This window comes from Ranitomeya variabilis, chromosome 8, assembly GCF_051348905.1.
Source record: "Ranitomeya variabilis isolate aRanVar5 chromosome 8, aRanVar5.hap1, whole genome shotgun sequence".
NCBI lineage: Eukaryota > Metazoa > Chordata > Amphibia > Anura > Dendrobatidae > Ranitomeya > Ranitomeya variabilis.
The window spans coordinates 165,061,882-165,082,226 of NC_135239.1; the positions used below are offsets into that span (position 1 = coordinate 165,061,882).

General features: G+C 49.0%; 1 protein-coding gene across 2 annotated transcripts in view; it reads right to left on the reverse strand.

The window, feature by feature from the left end:
* Nucleotides 1-20,345, reverse strand: part of LOC143788448 (uncharacterized) — an 87,525-nt gene that overhangs the window by 63,331 nt on the left and 3,849 nt on the right. Inside the window, exons 2-8 of one of the 2 annotated variants that reach the window (XM_077278134.1) lie at nucleotides 18,974-19,034; nucleotides 18,850-18,889; nucleotides 15,098-15,295; nucleotides 8,906-9,064; nucleotides 8,747-8,827; nucleotides 3,582-3,638; nucleotides 3,079-3,118 (exon numbers count right to left, since the gene is read on the reverse strand). In XM_077278134.1, coding sequence (XP_077134249.1) covers nucleotides 3,079-3,118; nucleotides 3,582-3,638; nucleotides 8,747-8,827; nucleotides 8,906-9,064; nucleotides 15,098-15,295; nucleotides 18,850-18,889; nucleotides 18,974-19,034 — 636 coding nt within the window. Of the gene's footprint in view, nucleotides 1-3,078; nucleotides 3,119-3,581; nucleotides 3,642-8,746; nucleotides 8,828-8,905; nucleotides 9,065-15,097; nucleotides 15,296-18,849; nucleotides 18,890-18,973; nucleotides 19,035-20,345 lie in introns of both variants that reach the window. The other variant, XM_077278133.1, reaches the window with a different exon arrangement.

A 20,345-nucleotide genomic window follows, 5' to 3' on the forward strand; every position in this document is an offset into this window, starting at 1 on the left:
CATTGGATATCGTGTTCAACTTTTCACCGAAAGGTCACCCACTGAGATACGAGAGGTGCGTGAGGGACTATTTTGAGGCTGCGTCCGCTTTCCATTCCGCAGCCAGAGGATACGCCGAATCGTGATGGCGTTTGATGCTATCCCCGCTACGCCCCTTGCTGAATACAGAGCTGCATGAAGCATGTTATCTGCTACAACTGCTATTTGAACCGCTTGGTCCGACAGCTCAGGAGCAGATGCTTGGAGGCCAGCTTGTAAATTTATGGCCCAAGCCAGTATGGCCTTGGCAGCCCAAACTGAAGCGAACGCGGGAGTCAGGGGGGCCCCTGCCGCCACGAAAATTGAACAAGCCATGCGTTCTAACTGCCGGTCTGCTGCGTCCCTGAGGGTTGAGCTATCGGACAGTGAAAGGAGAGACTGTGCTCCTAGTCTAGAGACTGGGGGGTCCACTTCGGGTGGATCTGTCCATTCCTTGGTGTCCTTCTCTGGGAAAGGGTACCTTGCCTCCAGATATTTGCGATTAGCGACTTTTTTCTCAGGTTGTGAGAGCTGCTCTATAAGGATCGCTTTAAACTCTGGGTGGTTAGAGAAAACCTTAGGCGGCTTCAGAGGTCCTTCAAAGGAAATCCTCTGGTGGCAGATTAGAAATGTCCAGCACCCGATGGATGGAAGAGATTATGTCCTCGACTAGCGCTGTATTGCTAAGGGGGGATTGGGATCCGGGACCCCTCCGTTTCCCGGTCTGAGTCGGAGTCACAGATGCCTTCCGAATCCTGTGTATCACTGAGGCGTCCCCTGCTGGGTGAGCTGGGGAGGAGGCCTTCTCTGGTCGGGGACTGCGGAGATCTGCATTGTCTGCCCCTGGAAGGGGACGGTCTAGATTACTTGGAACTACGGTGTCTCTCCCTAGAAGGGGATGACCGTGTGCTATGGGATGACGCAGATGGACTTGACCTATGGGTCCGCTTGCGTCCTGACCTAGACGTGGATGTGCCAGGTCGTTCTGTTCCCGCAGTAGTCTGGACGCAGTCCTGGCAGCGCGTTACGTGCTGCCACTGGGGAGAGCGGTCCAGCAGGCTGTACAGAATGCATAATAGTAGTCCTGCCTGGTTCTCTTGGACCTTGAGCCCGGCATAGTGCACAAAGTGCAGAAGAGCTGCTATGCAAAGGACCTTACAGGGGTAGAGAAACCTATAGGGGAGCCTTATAGGTAATATGGATTCACAGCCGAGTAAAACAACCCAGCTGTGATCTTACTACACCAGTATGCTCCTAGGTCCAGCGCCGAAGATCCACAGTCTTGTGCCCCCTGGAGACTGGCTGGCCTGGTCCTGCTGACCGGGAGATGCAGGGTTAATCCTTGCTGCAGTAGAAATGGCCGCCGAGGAGAAGAGGCAGGGGGAGAAGGGGGCGGAGAGCTGAGAAAAAGGCGGCAAAGCTGTGTAAAAAAGCGCCCTTTCTGTCTCGATCCACCCCCTTTATGACTGTAGAGTGTCATATTTGTCATCCGGGGGGGGGGGGCGGGCCGGGGGGGGGCGGAGAGGAGGCTTCAGCTAGGTCGAAGCTGGGGTCTAAATTAGATGCCTGATGCCCAGAAAGGCTCCAGGCCGGCGCAGACGTCCGGGGGAAGGGAGGAAGGGGGGGGGGGGGGGGGGGGGGGAGTCGGATCTGAACCGGGGTGTATACTGCAGAGGAGGAGCCACGGTTAATCTTTTTCAAATTATGCATAGTGTCACCTCCAAGTGGACAGCAGCATAACACCCATGGTCCTGTGTCCCCCAATGAGGCGACAGAGTAAAAAGAATTAATACCTGGATCAGGAGTATGACATAACTGGACGGATTTTTTTAATTGTTTGTGTCTGGCACCGCTCAGCTTGGTATCAGGTAGGGAAAGGCAATGATAATGTTGTGGGATGTGAGCACCTGTCCTGTCCGGAGTGAGCAGAACCGGAACAACTTTTCACACATGGAACTAATGAAAAGTCCTGCCACTTTCCAGATGTCCTCCAGAATTGCACAATTGCTACCACAAATACAATTTGATCTTAAACAAACCCTGACAGCTGACGCGCGTTTCCCATCCTGTATTATCTCAGCCATGCATGTTTGACTCAGAAACACAAAAACTTTAGGAGCGACTGGACTGAGACCGTGCTGTAGACGAGTAGGACAGTCGGGTCCCCGGCGGCTTCTCCCTCGCCTGTAGGTCTCTGTCTATACACGCATGTGGGTAGAGACCTGTCAATCAAGAGCAGCAGCCGTGGAAAAGCCACCGGGGACCACCTAGACCAGTGTTACTCAAACTCCAGTCCTCACGGCCCCCCACAGATCATGTTTTCAGGATTTCCTTAGTATTGCACAGGTGACGGAATTATTATTAAGACATCAGACATTGACACAGGATCTCTCACCTGTGCGATACTAAGAAAATCCTGAAAACATGATGTGTTCGGGGGCTGTGTGGACGGGGCTTGGAAAACACTGACCTAGACAATAGGCATCAGGAAAAAGCACATTACAATATAAGTGATGCAGACATTGGTAGATTTCCATGTATTTCTATTAGATTGTTATTATGATGCACTGCAATGTTTCCTACGGCAGTGTACTGTCCTGTCAGCATTCTTCTATGAAGCCCTGCCTGTCACAGACTGTAGTATGAGCGCCACGCTGGTGTGCTCCTGGCTGCCATTGCGACCCATCCTCACAACATGATCACTCTGCAAGGAGATCGACGGTGCGACAGATGGAGCCCTCCGCGAACGTCTAACAGCTTAAGTGCCTTGGTCACGTAAGAGGTAGACTACAAGCCCACTTCACATATATCCTTCAGAATTAACTGCTGCACATGTATAGGAAAAATCCAGAGGTAGCTAAGCTTATTCTAATATACAATAAAAATGGACACCCCAAAAAGACAAATACCTTTACGCAGCACCTTTTTTTTTTTTTTAAAGAACTACTTTGGGTTTCATCGTGTTTATATTCACAAAATCCAAATTGCTGCAAGGTAACAGTTTAAAGATCTTCATTTTCATGGTAATTGGCAAATTGTGAACAAGGACACAGAACTCACCTGAATAAATGTCATCTACCGATCCCATAACGCTGGAACTCTAAAAAAATAAATAAATAAAAATGAAATAAGCAAATTAAAAAAAAAATTAGAATCAACCCGAACAGAAAGAGGATCTAGCAACCAATGACCCCATGGTCAGACTTTCCCATCAGAGGACTCTCCAATGGGCACCACTTGGCTGGTATCTCTGAGATATGACACCATCACCCCTATCACTACCTGTCCATAATGGGGCTCACAATCTTATTTAAAAAAATAAATTAACCTAATCATTTTTGGAATCTGGGAGCAAACCTATGGAAACTAGGAGAAAGTCCATGAAGATGTTCACCTTGGCTGGATATGACCCAGGATGCAGGAGATGCAACACTGTAAACCATGGGGCCGATGTACTGCTATTACTGTACGTCTGAACATTATCTCTGTACTGGGCACAATTTACATTTAAACTGCATTAATAAGCTAAATACAGAAAGGAAAGAAAAAAGCAAAGGAATTACCTTACAGTTGGCAGATGCAGAGACTCCATTAGCCAGCAAGCCAAACTTCTCCAGCTCCTGCTAAAGACAGGCAAAAAAATGAATGAAACAGAATACATTCTAGTAAAGCGAACCCATCATGTAAACCTTTTTAGTGCTATACAATTAACGAGGATTACAGCATCAGGATCTTCATCAAAATCTGAATTATGTATTAAAACATGAATACAGACATACCAAAAACTGTCGCAGCCACCAAGAGGAGATTATGGGAAAACGTGTTTCAGACTGAAGTCATTAATCATTGCATACAAAAAAATCATTGTACGCAATGATTAAGGACTTCAGTCAGAAATGCATTTGCCCATAGTCTCGTCTTGGTGGCTGCGACAGTTTTTGGTATGTCTTTATTCATGTTTTTATACTTAATTGAGATTTTGATGAAGATCCTGACGCTGTAATCCTCGATCTTCGTTTATCCCTCCTGCGGCACTGCTAGCCTCCGTGCATCGGGCTCCTCACGTGGGTGAGCTGACGCTTTCCAATTTTTTGGGTGACATTGACCACTAAATCATACATCCACAACCTCTACAACAACCGCACAGTTTCTAATAATACATCTCTATACAGATTGCCTTCATTTTACTGCTGCCAAGAGCCATTTTCTATAATATCCTATTGTCTTAGAGGAACGGGAGGCTAAGCACAGGAAACAAAGGTAGTGAGGCAGCACGGTGGCTCAGTGGTTAGTACTGCAGCCCTGGGGTCCTGAGTTCAAATCCTACCAAGGACAACATCTGCAAGGAGTTTGTATGTTCTCCCCGTGTTTGTGTGGGTTTCCTCCGGGTTCTCCAGTTTCTTTTCACATTCCAAAGACATACTGATAGGGAATTTAGATTGTGAGCCCCATCGGGGACAGCGATGATAATGTCTGTAAACTGTAAAGCGCTGAGGAATATGTTAGCACTATATAAAAATAAAGATTATTATTATTATAGTCCAGATACAGTGCTTGTCAATGGATCCACTGAGCAATTATGCAGAGCTCTGGAAATAGATTTCAGGGATTTTCCGGGCTTCAGCTATAAGGCTACTTTCACACTAGCGTCAGACGACGCACGACAAATTGCGTCGTTGTGACGTACCGACGCTAGCAGTGAATGCGCCGCACAACAGGGGCAGCGGATGCGTTTTTTAAACACATCCGCTGCCCCTTTGTGAAGTGTGGGGAGGCGGGGGCGGAGTTCCGGCCGCGCATGCGTGGTCGGAAGAGATGGGAACGACGCACCAAAAAACGTTACAAGCAACGTTTTTTGGTGGCGACGCAGCACGACGGTTGCGACGTGTGGCAATGCGTCGCACTGCGTCGCTAATGCAAGTCAATGGAGAAAAAACGCATCCTGCAAGCACTTTTGCAGGATGCGTTTTTTCTACAAAATGACGTATAGCGACGTGCAGTGCACGACGCTAGTGTGAAAGTAGCCTTAAGGTACCTTCACACGAAACGACATCGCTAGCGATCCGTGACGTTGCAGCGTCCTCGCTAGCGATATCGTTGTGTTTGACACGCAGCAGCGATCAGGATCCTGCTGTGATGTCGCTGGTCGCTGAATAAAGTCCAGAACTTTATTTGGTCGTCCGATCGCTGTGTATCGTTGTGTTTGAAAGCAAAAGCAACGATACCCAGCGATGTTTTACACTGGTAACCAGGGTAAACATCGGGTTACCAAGCGCAGGGCCGCGCTTAGTAACCCGATGTTTACCCTGGTTACCAGCGTAAAAGTAAAAAAAACAAACAGTACATGCTCACCTGCGCGTCCCCCAGCGTCTGCTTCCTGACACTTACTGAGCACCGGCCCTAAAGTGAAAGTGAAAGCACAGCGGTGACGTCACCGCTGTGCTGTTAGGGCCGGAGCTCAGTCAGTGTCAGGAAGCAGACGCTGGGGGACGCGAATGTAAGTATGTACTGTTTGTTTTTTTTACTTTTACGCTGGTAACCAGGGTAAACATCGGGTTACTAAGCGCGGCCCTGCGCTTAGCAACCCGATGTTTACCCTGGTTACCCGCGGACCTCGGCATCGTTGGTCGCTGGAGAGCGGTCTGTGTGACAGCTCTCCAGCGATCAAACAGCGACGCTGCAGCGATCGGCATCGTTGTCGCTATCGCTGCAGCGTCGCTTCGTGTGAAGGTACCTTAACTCTGCAATCACTATGCTGAATCCTGACAATGTGTACCATGAACACTGTCAGGACTTCGCTTTTTTCCTAATTTGAGCAGCCATGATGTGGCCAGCGCTATGCGACTTGCATGCTTGTGATGACCTGCCAAATACGAACTTTTGCTGCTAAACTAAGCGAATGAGAAGCTAATTGTCACATGATCACAACAATGCAAATCACACATTTGAAGTCACCGTTTAACGAGCCAACAGAGCAGAATCCTGTCAGTGGGCATTATATCAGGATTCAGCAATCTGCAGTCATATAGAGTGATTGCAGAAATGGAGCGTTATAAAAACCCTTAGAAATACAGTGAATCAGCCTGAAACAAGGTTAACAGAAGTGTACCTAATTGCCTTAACTGACTGTTCTAACCAAGCACAGGCACTCGCTGCAACATGACAGGGCCAAACATTTAAATACACCTTCCCACCTGCTTGTTTTACCACTAACTCCATGCCCCCCCTCTTTTTCATTGGCACCTCTGGCTTCATAGAGCCCCAGAGGGGTGGAGATTGAGGAAAACAAGCTGGTGGGGAGGTGTATATAAATGTTTGATGCAACGAGTTCCTGTGCTTGGTATGAACAGTCATTCTGTGCTGACAGACTCCCTTTCAAGTGTCAGCACGCAAGCAAGGATCACAGTGGATTCTTTCTGTGAGATAAAACATTTCCCTGCCTGTTTTTAAACAATGTTTTACTTTAAAGAAAGAATCAGCTGTGATCCTGTGCTGTCCTGTCTGTATACTCTTTTGCTTCTCCCCTGCCCAGGAGCTGTGGTATGATCAGACCATGTTCCTATACGGACAGACACAGCCATTACACAGTACACAGCAGGGGCACATTTATAAGATTATCTCAGCACAGGAACATTTTATTTAAACACATCCAATTGTGGATCTAATCAATATTTCAAGTTCTACTAATTAAAATTAACTTTTGTTAGTGGGAAAACCACTAACTAGAATGAAAAATCACAGAAAGACCTCCCCTAAGTTTTTACCCAGCTTAAAGGGGTATTCTCAAGTTTGGAAGTTATCCCATAACCCCAAAATAAAGGCTATCTTCCCGATTCCCTAGATTCCATCTTCTGGGACCTTCCATCGATCCCGACCTCTGGGTGAATGAAGCAGATGTCAATCATGCGCTATGCCGCGCCATTCCTTCTCATGCGAGTGCAGAGCTAGTCTCCAGCGGTCACATTGAAGCACTACTTTAGCTATTTTATTGCAGCGCTGGAGTGGTGCCTCTAATCTAAGTTCCCTGCTCCTAGTCTCATAGTTACGAGGCGCCACCATCTTCAGCTCTTCCCGGCGCCACTCCTGTCGGTCCCCACAAGTCTGTGACCTGGCTGAAGGCTCCAGTATTTGCTGGGCGATCCGGAAGTTACAACTGAATGTAAGTCTATGAGAGGCAGAAGAAGGAGCTTGTGACCACTACCTCTGACTTATGGTCTGTCAAACATTGTGGTGCGGGGACCAGAGCTGGGAAGAGCTGAAGAAGGCGACTGGTAAGTCTACTAGGCACAGGGAACTTAGATTGGTAGTACCACTCCAGCACTGAAGAAAAAAAAAAGGAAGCTGGAGTGGCGCTTTAAGAACTAATGGACAGGCGGCATGCATGAGCGACCACTGCTCCACTCACACAGGGCAGAGCACAGATTCTTGAGTGGTGAGGAGAGCAGCGGTTGGAACCCCCTATTTCTGGGATATACAATAACTTCTAAACTTGAGAATACCCCTTTAAGCTGGGTAAATGCTGAGGATGTCTGTGATGTCACTCATTATAATTACTATTATTCTCTGAACCCCTTTAATATTTGTTCACGATGGCTTTGGAGCCTCTGCTGAAGGTTTCATCATTGGAACAGGTAGAAAGAGAACATCATGTCTGCTCTATTATTTCCAGTAAAAGGAGGGACAACCAAACAGAAGCCTTAGGTCTCCGCTGGTGTCCATCATGTGATGGATCCATACACAGACTATAGAGCACACTTATGATTAGACAAAAAGAAAACAATGCACAAAGAAAAATAACGAAAATGTAATACATGTACTCCGCCATAATAATAATTTCTGTAGCGCCAACATATTCCACTGCACTTTACAGAGGGGACTTGTGCAAGTACTGATTCTAAGGGCTACTGAGTGCATGGAAGGGACAACAGGGAAGAGTTAAGATTATGGAGGCGATAGGCCAGTGTAAACAAATGTATTCGGGCACGCTTGAAACTGCAAATACTGGGAAATAATTGGATTGTCGGCAATAGAGCACTCCAGAAAGCTGTTGCAGCACGAGAGAAGTCCTAGAGACAGGAGTGGGAGGCTCGGATTATTGAGCATGATAGTCTTAAGTAGTGATGAGCAAATATACTTGTTACTCGAGATTTCTCGAGCATGCTGGGGTGATCGAGTATTTGGATGTGTTTGGAGATTTAGTTTCTGTCTCCGTAGATGCATGATTTGCGGCTGCTAGAAAGCCTGACAGGCAATCCCCACATGTATTCAGGCTGTCTAGCAGCCGCAAATCATGCAGCTATACAGAGACAGAAACTAAATCTCCGAGCACATCCAAATACTCGGAGATCACCCGAGCATGCTCGGGAAATCTCGAGTAACTAGTATACTCGCTCATCACTAGTCTTAGGTCATTAGAGGAACGGAGAGGATGGGTAGGGTGGAATACAGTAATGAGAGACGAGAGGGAGAGCAGTGCAGAACTTTGTAAGAGTGATAGGTTTATATTGAATTCTGTAGTTGATGGGTAACCAGTGCAATGACTGGCACAGAGTGGTGGCATTAGTGCAGCAGTTGGGCATAAATATGAATCTGGCTACTGTATTCACGATAGATTAGAAAGGGGAAACTTAAGATGGAGACTAATTTGAGTTGCTGTAGTCCAAGGCAAAAATGAATCTGAGCAACAGTAACTTTTTGTAGAGTCAAAGGTAAGGGAAGGTCAATGTACCTGAGGCCTTTTGTATGCTCTGCGCTGCTTTAGACCCAGCTTTTTCACAAGTTCCTGGGCAAGTTCAGTTACACTCTCATCCTAGGGATCAAAGCAAAGAACCATGTTAGCTCCTCGTGGTTCAGACAAACTGCAGGTAACCTCGTTTTCCAGCATTACCTGTACTAATGCTAATATCCGGTGGCTGATACAACTGTAGGCTTCCTGGTGCTTCCCTAGCTGGTCAAGCGCTTTAGCTTTACGATACAAAGCCCTCATGTTCTCCTTGTCTAGACTCAAAGCTTTATCACTGTCTTCCAGCGACTTCTCAAAGAGACCCTGAAAATAAATGTTACAGAGAATTGGATTTACCACGACCACAGCACAGAATGCACCTGCAAGTGTCAGCTTCACATTAACAAATAGCCAGAATTTAAAGGGGTTGAAAGTTTTTTGTAATAAAAATATAATTCTTGTCCTTTAGCAGTGTCTAGCGCAGTTTTTGCAAGACACGGCCAATTGAATTTAGTGGGGCCATTACAAAAACAGGATTTTTGGTTGCTTACCGTAAAATCTGTTTCTCGGAGCCTTCATTGGGGGACACAGGAACCATGGGTGTATGCTGCTGCCACTAGGAGGCTGACACTATGCAAATAAAAAAAGTCAGCTCCTCCTCTGCAGTGCACACCCTACCGACAGGAAGTAGGATATTCAGTTAGTGAGAAAGCAGTAGGAGAAACAACGTGTAAATGAGAAAGAATAATAATAATCTTCAATTATACAGCGCCAAAGACTGTAAAGCGCTGCTTAAGTTTGAACAGTTTCAAACCCTCAAAGAGCGTTCAGAGAACACAAACTTTAACAGTATAACACAATAAACAGAGCTGTTCAACATGGGAGGGTGCTGTGTCCCCCAATGAAGGCTCCGAGAAACAGATTTTACGGTAAGCAACCAAAAATCCTGTTTTCTCTATCGCCTCTCATTGGGGGACACAGGAACCATGGGACGTCCCAAAGCAGTCCCTGGGGTGGGAACAGCAGAAAACTCCATTCAGGTCAGAGGACACATCACTGCCGCCTGCAGGATCCTCCCGCCTAGGCTGGCAACTGCCGAAGCGCAGGTATATAACATTTGGCAAACCTTGGAGGCCGACCGGCCTCTTGGCGTGCCGTCTGGAATGACAAATAGACGGTCCGTCTTCCTAAAGAAGGCGATCCTAGATAAATAGATCCTCACCGCCCTGACCAGGCATAGCCTGCTCAGCGAACGACCCCAGAGAATCGGTCGGAGCAGGACAAAGGTGGGACGGACGATCTTACTAAAGTAGAAGGAGCGATGAAGGCCGTAAAACTACCCTATCCTGGTGAAGAATCCAAGAAATGGGGCGACAGGAGAGAGCCACCAACTCCGAGGATAATGGAGGAAAAGGCCACCAGAAAACGCTACCCTTCAGGACAGAAAACAGACAGTGAGACCTCATGGGGGGGCTCAAGGGGGGAACCCCACTGAGCCTCCAGAACAAGATTGAGGTCCCAGGGATCCACGAGAGTCTGGTACGGGGAAGCCGCATGTACCACTTCTTGAAGAAAAGATCTGATCTGAGAACTGAACGGATATAAATCTCTGTACCGTGGTAGCCAGTAGCTAAGGACTACTGAAAGGGACTTCAGAAAAGGAATGGCAAGGGATGCTATCTGACCTTTTAGAGAACTAAGGGCGAGGCCAGCATCAAGTCCCGCCTAGAGAAAACGGCCAAAATGGAAGGTTTCAGGGGCAAAGCTGTTAAATCGAGCCACCAAGAACTCTGTGGCAGATCGGTCCTTAGTACAGACGATCTGGCCTGTCTGGGGCCTGCAGTGGGAGTCCACGAGGATATGAACGATCTCAGCAACCAGAACCTTCTGGGCCAATCTGGTGCGGTCAGAATGATCGGAACCCCCTCCGCATTGAGCTTCAACAGCCTGGGAAGGAAGGGAAGGGAGGAACAAATAGGGAAGTACAAAATGCGACCCAGGAATGGTCAAAGTATCGGTATCCGCAACAAGAGGATCACCGACCTGGAGACAAAAAGTGGAACCTTGCTAAGCAGTCGGGACGCCAGGAGATCCGCGTCCGGAGTTTTCCATTAAGGCAAAATTGAAGGAAGGCCCCCTGAAGAAGGGACCATTCTCCTGCCGTAAGGCCCTCGTGGCAGAGAAAACACCTAGTTGACCACGACGGGGATATGCACTGCGGATAGTGCCGAAAAGGTCGCCTCTGCCCAGGAGGATGATCTTGGATACCTCCGCCATTGCCAAGAGACTCTGATTCCCTTCCTGGTAATAGACATATGCCACAATCAAGGCATTGGACGTCTGGATTCTGACTGGCAGACCTCTGAGAAGCCTTTCACAGTGACTCAGAGATAGAGGAATGGCCCCTATCTCAAGGGTGTCGATCGGCAAAGAGAACTCTTGCTCCAACCAATGCCCCCATCACTGACAGATGGCGAGAAACCACATCTCAGCCAGGAAGGCGGGTGACCGTCGTCACCACCTGCCTTGGAAGGACCGGACCTGGGGAATGAGAGGGAATGTTCCGACCAATGTCCCCATCACTGTGACAGCCACCAGTTGAGAGGCTATTGGAATCAAATGGAAACCCGGATCAGGGATCCAGAGACCGTACAGACGTGTCCCACTGAAAAAGGATGGCCTGCTGAAGTGGTCTCAAGTGGAACAGCGTAAAAGAGAACGCTCCCGATGCTGTCACCATGCGTCACAGTACCGTCATTGCTGAACGGAAGGAAGGCAGCTGAAGGCCTTGCAGAGGGCGTATGTAGAATTGCCCGCTTCTCCTCGAGAAGAAAAACCCCCGACTGACGGTGTCGAACAACATGCCTAAGAGGACAAAACGCTGACTCGGAATAAGAAAAGACTTTGTTCTGATGGCCAGCCACCAGAAACGGGACAGGGAGTCGAGGACAATGGTCAGACTCACCTGGGCCTGAGAGAGAGGCAGAGGCATGATGAGGAAGCACTAGGCCCCTGATCCTCAATATGGCCATAAATGTGGCCATGATCTCTATGAAGACACCAGGAGCGGTCGCAAGACCGAGCGGCAGGACGACAAACCAGAAATGACCCTTCTGCGTCGCGAAACGCAGGAAAACTCAGGTGTGCTGGGAAAATCAGGGCATGGAGCAAGGCATCTTGGATATCCATGGAGCACAGGAATTCCTGTGGATCCATGGGAGCCAGAACCTTACAGAGGAACTCCATCCAGAAATGCCGCATGCGGAACCTTCTGTTCACTAACTTCAGAGCCAGGGTGGGTCGAGCTGCGCCGCTCTTCTTCGGCACTACAAGCAGGATTGAATAGAAACCTGTGAAGCGTTCCTGCTGTGGGATGGAAACGATAACCTCCGAACAAAGAAGGAAGGTAATGGACGCAAAGAAAACCTGGGATCAAAGGAGGATTTTTAGAGGGCGAGATTCGAAGAAGCGATTTCGGGCCGCGAAGCGAACCCTACCTTGTATCCAGAGGACACCGCCTCCCTGATCTAAGCGTCCTCCACCGAGGCCAGCCAAACATTTCTGAACAAAACAGGAGACGCCCGCCCAAACTGAAGGGAACGCTGGGCCCCTAGCCAGAGTTCTGCCGAGGAAGATCTGCCAGATCTAGGCCTGGTGGACAAACTATGGGAGTTGCGGGGACGCCAGGAAGGGGTAGGCTTAAAGGAAGCCTTTTGTCTAGCCAGACGAGATCGCGGTCTGTGTTAGCTAGAGGAATCTTCCGACACTGCAAAACAGCGAAAGGACAAGGGAGCTCGTGCCTCCCGTGGCGTCCTTAATAATTTGTTCCAGCATGTAGCCAAAGAGACGGGCCCCCTGGAAGGGGAGTCTGGTAAGGGACTTCTTGAAGACAAGTCCGCCTGCCGGGAGTAGAGCCGAATATTCCGTCGGATGGCCCCCATATTGCTGGACGTGTGAGTTGCACAAGCCGCACATCTGGGGAGACAGATACCAAATATTTCCCTGCACAGGAAATCTGGTCCGTCAGGTCGGCTAGCTCTCCCAGAGGAGCTCCAGCCGGGGTGCTCTTACAAGGCTGATTGATCCATCTAGCTATAGTCCTTGAGACCAAGGTAGAGGTGATGGCCGACAAAGTAGAAGCAGCCGTTTCAAAGGCTGATTTATCCAGCGATTCTAGAATTGTTGTAGAATTGCCCGCTTCTCCTATCCTTGGAACCCATGAGGGAAGTGGAGGGGCCAAGTTGGTAGCCAGTCTGGGGACTGACAAGTCCACAATTGAGCTCAGACGAGAAGGAATATAGGATGCAGAGATGCTTCCCTGTCTGAAGCATCTGGTATGGTTCGCCTTTCCCCTGACAAGTACCACCACAAATTCAGTGAGTGGGGCAAAGACCTTGGAAGGTGGTTTTGACCGTCTAAACGAAACCGCCTATCCTGCGGGTTCCGTAGAGGTATCCATGATGCTTAAGGTCTGGTTTATTGCAACAATAAGGTTATACCTGTTGAGAACCAAGTCTGAAACATCCTTTGCAAACATGACAGAGGACGCCCGTCTCTCTCTCTTGAGAGAGAGAGAGGAGGATCAGGAAGAGGGATCTCACCGTTCCAGACCGGAGGGCGAGAAGGAAGGTGTCAGACGTCCATGGAGCTGATGGTGGACGTCCTCGTCTCCTCCAACCGACAGGCTCTGGTGGGCGAGTGGGGGGGGTGACGGAACTGGGACCGAACTTCTAAGCACGCTTGTGCGCTAGGATCATGGTCCTGCTGTCGGATCTGTGCGGATACGGGGTGGCAGTACATGCCGTACTCATAGTCCCTAATGTGGGAATACAGGTGTGAATATTCACCCTGTATCCCTCCTGTGACCCACTGGCAACTGCGGTCAAGCACAGACCCCAGGGTCGTGACATCCTGGTGTCTCGGTCTCGCCCGGTGAGGGGACTCCTGGACGGACAGTGGAGTTGCTGCAGCAGGAGAACGGAACGCTGTCTTTTTAGGATTAGGCCTGGGAGCAGACCCACTAAATGATTAGGGGAAACAGGAGAGGGGAGTAATGGACTGCATGGCAGAGCTACTCACAGCAATAGTAGGGTCCTGTAGACTGCTCCCGGCTGTAGCTGCGGCCAGATCACGGCACAGGTCCAGGGCACCAGCAGGGAGACGGAGGATGCAGGGGACCCAGTCACCGGGTCCGGAAGAGAACGCTCCTCAGCAAGACAGCGGCGATCCCAGGCCGAATGGGGCGGCTATAAGTGGGCGGAGCTAGCCGCTCTGTACCAGGGGAGCACCAAGATGGCGCCGGTGGGCGGCTCTGACAGTCGGGCGGGAGAAAAGCCCGCCCGACAGAGGAGGAAGTGGGCGGAGTCAGCCCCGGAAGAGTAGGCCTGAGTAGAAGCCGGGGGCTAAATTAGGAACCGCCGACCGCCGGAGAGTGCAGGGAAGTGCCGCGGCACCGGCACCGGATAGCGGAAGATCGGCGCGGCAGCTGCCAGACCGTCGCAAGAGCGCGGCCTAAGGTTAGTTGCCGGAAGTAGGCCCCGGGGAAGCCGGGGCCTAAATTAGGAACCGGCGACCGCCGGAGAGTGCCGCGGCGCCGGCGCGGCAGCCTGCAAGGGAGCGCGGCCGCAGGCTAGCACATCGCCAGGAATGGGCCCCGGAAGGAGCCGGGTCCCAAATTAGGCCAAAAACGGCGACCGCCAGAAAAGGCCGCGGCGGTTAAAAGAGCACGGCTGTCAGAAAATCAGCCGCTTCGGACAATGTCCTTGCTGCCCACTCCTAAAGGGGATACTCACCTAAAACATCCCACGTCGTCCATTACTAACCTCAAACCTTGTGAAGGTATCAGACGTCCATGTGAGCTGCTGATGGACGTCCTCGTCTCCTCCGACCGACAGGCTCTGGTGGGCGAGTGGGTGGGGGACGGAGCCAGGACCGGACTTCTGAGCACGCTTGTGTGCTAGGATCTTGGTCCTGGACAGGGATCTATGAGGATACGGGGTGGCAGTACACGCCGTACTCATAGTCCGCTATGTGGGACTACAGGTGTGACTGTTCACCCTGTATCCCTCCGGAAAAACCTGAAAAGAAACGACGCACATTGAGGTAGATAAGGGTCTAATGAAAGACCCGTGTCCACCTCCTACTGACACTAAGCTAAACTGAATATCCTACTTCCTGTCGGTAGGGTGTGCACTGCAGAGGAGGAGCTGACTTTTTTTATTTGCATAGTGTCAGCCTCCTAGTGGCAGCAGCATACACCCATGGTTCCTGTGTCCCCCAATGAGAGGCGATAGAGAAAAGAAGGGATCAAGCTCATCTATACATCCAATACAGCACAGCATCTTAGATTGCACTCACCATTGAAAAATAGCAACAGGATCGGTTAACGAAGAGTCTGCACAGCAGCTCCTGGGAGAGGACGAGTTCTTCAGCGGCTGCATACTCGGCCACTGTCAGGCCCTCAGTGTACTGCCCCAGAGACAGCTTCATTTTACCTTCACGGTACAGGTCATTGCCCTCTGTAAACAAGTCCTCAACCAACTTTTGTAGGAAACACTGATGAAAGACACAAATATATTCTCGTTAAAAAAAAATAAAAAAAAAATTGTACAATAAAAATCCAACTTGTGAATTTTTTTTTCTAACAACTGATGGAGACGTAGCACGTATGTAATGCTACAGAAAAATTTATTCCCAGTATGGGTGGGGGCCACAGAGTGAACACAGTGACCACTAGGCTGGAATCACACCGGTGTATGGCATTGGGTGCACTATGCTAACGACCCTCGGCTCCTGATCCCAGTGGCTCCGTTCCTCTCGCATCAGAAAATCACAGCACAGGTGCAGAGAAGTCGGATAACGTAATTATATTCCATCTCCTCCATAGCCTGACTCGGGGTATATCGGACTGCACTGGGATGACATCTGAGTGCAGTCCCATGTTTAACACGCACCCATAGACTTGAATGGGGCAAGTGAGCCAACTCTCGCTACCCATCACAGGCGTGTTGCAATTGTTCTCTTATTCCGAACCAGCATGAGAGAATAATTACAGATCAGCACATATTATAACACTGTCCCGATTGCCATCCGATAAAACACTGCATAGCACTCGGCCATGCTATACGCTGATGTGAGCAAGGCCTTAGGCCATGTGCACACGTTCAGGATTGTTAGCGTTTTTTTCGCGTTTTTTCGCTATAAAAACGTGATAAAAACGCGAAAAAAAACGCTTACATAAGCCTCCTATTATTTACAGGGTATTCCGCATTTTTGGTGCAAATGTTGCGATTTTTTCCGCGAAAAAATCGCATAGCGGAAAAAAAAGCAACATGTTCATTAAAAATGCGGAATTGCAGGGATTCCGCACACCTAGGGGTCCATTGATCTGCTTACTTCCCGCACGGGGCTGTGCACACCATGCGGGAAGTAAGCAGATTATATGCGGTTGGTACCCAGGGTGGAGGAGAGGAGACTCTCCTCCACGCACTGGGCACCATATAAGTGGTCAAAAAATAAGAAATAAAATAATAAACAGTCCTATACTCACCCTCGATGTCTTGCCGCCTCCTCGCACGCTGCCGTTCGGTTTCTGTACCTGGTGTGCGCTGAAGGACCTCGCCGAATGACGTCACTGTCCTGTGATTGGTCGTGAGCGGTCATGTGACCGCTCACGTGACCGTGACGTCACGGGAGGTCCTGTGCGCACAGACCAGCTATACGGAACGGACGCCGGTGAGATGTCTGGGTGAGTATAAGCATTTTTTTATTTTTTTTATTATTTTTAAACATTCTATCTTTTACTATAGATGCTGCATAGGCAGCATCTATAGTAAAAAGTTGGTCACACTTGTCAAACGCTATGTTTGACAAGTGTGACCAACCTGTCAGTCAGTTTTCCAAGCGATGCTACAGATCGCAGGGAAAACTTTAGCATTCTGCAAGCTAATTACGCTTGCAGAATGCTAAAAAAACGCGAAAAAAACGGAAAAAAAACGCAAAAAAAAAAATGCGGATTTCTTGCAGAAAATTTCCGGTTTTCTTCAGGAATTTTCTGCAAGAAATCCGCAACGTGTGCACATACCCTTAAAGTTGTATCTGTCACCTAATTATGGGTCTATAAACTGCGGCCACTGCAATTAGGGGCTTATCTACAGCATTCTGTAATGCTGGCCTGAACTGTGCGCTCCCGATGCTGCAAGCAATATTATCCACAATGCCGCTGGCCTGATCTGTTTCACTCCCCAATGCTGCAAGCAATATTATCCACAATGCCGCTGGCCTGAACTGTGCGCTCCCCAATGCTGCAAGCAATATTATCCACAATGCCGCTGGCCTGATCTGTGCACTCCCCAATGCTGCAAGCAATATTATCCACAATGCCGCTGGCCTGATCTGTTTCACTCCCCAATGCTGCAAGCAATATTATCCACAATGCCGCTGGCCTGAACTGTGCGCTCCCCAATGCTGCAAGCAATATTATCCACAATGCCGCTGGCCTGATCTGTGCACTCCCCAATGCTGCAAGCAATATTATCCACAATGCCGCTGGCCTGATCTGTGCGCTCCCCGATGCTGCAAGCAATATTATCCACAATGCCGCTGGCCTGACCTGTGCGCTCCCCGATGCTGCAAGCAATATTATCCACAATGCCGCTGGCCTGATCTGTGCGCTCCCCGATGCTGCAAGCAATATTATCCACAATGCCGCTGGCCTGATCTGTGCACTCCCCAATGCTGCAAGCATTATCCACAATGCCGCTGGCCTGATCTGTGCGCTCCCCGATGCTGCAAGCAATATTATCCACAATGCCGCTGGCCTGATCTGTGCGCTCCCCGATGCTGCAAGCAATATTATCCACAATGCCGCTGGCCTGATCTGTGCGCTCCCCGATGCTGCAAGCAATATTATCCACAATGCCGCTGGCCTGATCTGTGCACTCCCCAATGCTGCAAGCAATATTATCCACAATGCCGCTGGCCTGATCTGTGCACTCCCCGATGCTGCAAGCAATATTATCCACAATGCCGCTGGCCTGATCTGTGCACTCCCCAATGCTACAAGCAATATTATCCACAATGCCGCTGGCCTGATCTGTTTCACTCCCCAATGCTGCAAGCAATATTATCCACAATGCCGCTGGCCTGAACTGTGCGCTCCCCAATGCTGCAAGCAATATTATCCACAATGCCGCTGGCCTGATCTGTGCGCTCCCTGATGCTGCAAGCAATATTATCCACAATGCCGCTGGCCTGATCTGTTTCACTCCCCAATGCTGCAAGCAATATTATCCACAATGCCGTTGGCCTGATCTGTGCGCTCCCCGATGCTGCAAGCAATATTATCCACAATGCCGCTGGCCTGATCTGTGCGCTCCCCGATGCTGCAAGCAATATTATCCACAATGCCGCTGGCCTGACCTGTGCGCTCCCCGATGCTGCAAGCAATATTATCCACAATGCCGCTGGCCTGATCTGTGCGCTCCCCGATGCTGCAAGCAATATTATCCACAATGCCGCTGGCCTGATCTGTGCGCTCCCTGATGCTGCAAGCAATATTATCCACAATGCCGCTGGCCTGATCTGTTTCACTCCCCAATGCTGCAAGCAATATTATCCACAATGCCGTTGGCCTGATCTGTGCGCTCCCCGATGCTGCAAGCAATATTATCCACAATGCCGCTGGCCTGATCTGTGCGCTCCCCGATGCTGCAAGCAATATTATCCACAATGCCGCTGGCCTGAACTGTGAGCTCCCCAAGGCAGCACGAGAGGAACACAGTAGCACTAAAGCTGGTCGTGGTCAAAATCCTACAGTGCGCTCCAGTGATCAGGAAAGTTTCAGGGCAGAACTTCCAAGCTCTATAGGAAAGACATTTTAAGTGCTGCACAAATTTCAGGAAATGAAAAATAGACAATAAAATTAAAAATCACTCCATTCTCCAGATTGTAAATTGTGTCCTAAAAAATCCTGCCTGTTTTTACAAGCACTTTGCTATTTTACCCATGAAAGAACACGGGAATAACCCTTTAAGTGACGGCATATCCAAGTGATTTGCCGTCATTTACAAAAGGTGGGAATATCCCTTTTTCCATGCCGTGCATTTTACCTTGTAGTCGTCTTGCGTTCCATGAAATGGGATGGTAGATCTGTTAAAAGTAAGAAACACAACTGTAAACGGAGCTGAAGCTCAGACGTGACCCCAGAGCTGAAGCATCCAACATCGCACTCACTGTATAAACTGCAAGCCCTTTTCAATATCTTCTCTCCGGATTTGTCTCTCCATAGAAAATCCTGCGGGTGAGAGTCCAGATTGGTGAAATTAGTAAAGACTTTTCAGGATAGGTTTATTGTCTGCAAGGAAAACGGGGGGTTAAGTATCAGTCTATAGCTGTCCAATAACCCTGGCCCAGACCCCAGGATGTGTGATAGAAAGGATGTTCCTGCTGCTACAATGGAATCTCAAGGTTTCAGGAACTATGTGCATTTACGTCATATATCATAGATAGCGCAGCATCAGACAACATGGGTGCCGGAGATACAGCTACCGCCAGTGCGCATGACTGCGCATCGAGAGATTTGGTCAATCCTAAAGTCCAGAAAGGTGATTTCTAAGGCTATCCCGGCCTGGATGTACTACTAGTGTAGCCAGCGCCCTATCCATTAATGCAGCACCCACTATTTGGAGAGCTCCTAAGCTATGCGGGGCATCTAATCAGGGCCACTAGGTTGTATATTAATAGCTTGCAAGCGCTTTCCCATTTTTTGGCTAGTGTGACTTGTACACCATTGACTCTTTTTCTGAAATTTAACCTACACAGCTTTTTTGCATTCCACCCACCAACTAGAAATTGATGTGATTGATAGTAAAACTTCAAAATGTAGTCCCTCAGCAGTCAAAGGGCTTCATTAAGGCCGTGACACAGGCCATAGATCTCTGTACGCTGCCGCTCCATCATCACAGCACAGTGCAAATTAATGGGGTCAATTTGCGACTCGCAAGCAAGTTACAGCTCGCAAGCAAGTTGCAAACAGTTGGAATCAGTTTTTTTTTCCTTTTACAACTTGCTTCTGACCCCAATCACTTGCACTGTTACAATGTAGGAGCAGCATACTGCCAAAATCAATGCGTAGTCAAACTCTTAAAGGAGGTTTTCCACTTTAAGAAAAGAAAACCCTAAATGCTCAAAAATACATTAAAAAATAAAGGTCTGCAGTCTCTTTTAGACTCTTAGCAGACTTTTACTACTTCTGCTCAATTCACAGCATCACATATCATAGATAAAAATCAGACTGAGGGTACATCTACTCCCCCAAACCCCTCGGCCGAGCCTGCAAGTGTTCTCTCTGTGTGAAGGGGAGTGTACCGCTGCCAAACACGGTCGGACACATATCTCCTATGAGGACATAAGAATCGGGAATGTTGAAAATCTGCATGCTGGACCTTTCTCCCAGCATCACCCCGGCATCTGTATTCAGGGGGCAGTCCTTACACCCCATACACATCAGACCTAGTGTGTTTGGCACTGGCCACTGTGGACACTTGGATCTTAAAAGCACATAGTGCACATTTCAATCTACTGAACAGGGGCAGAGCTACGTTCT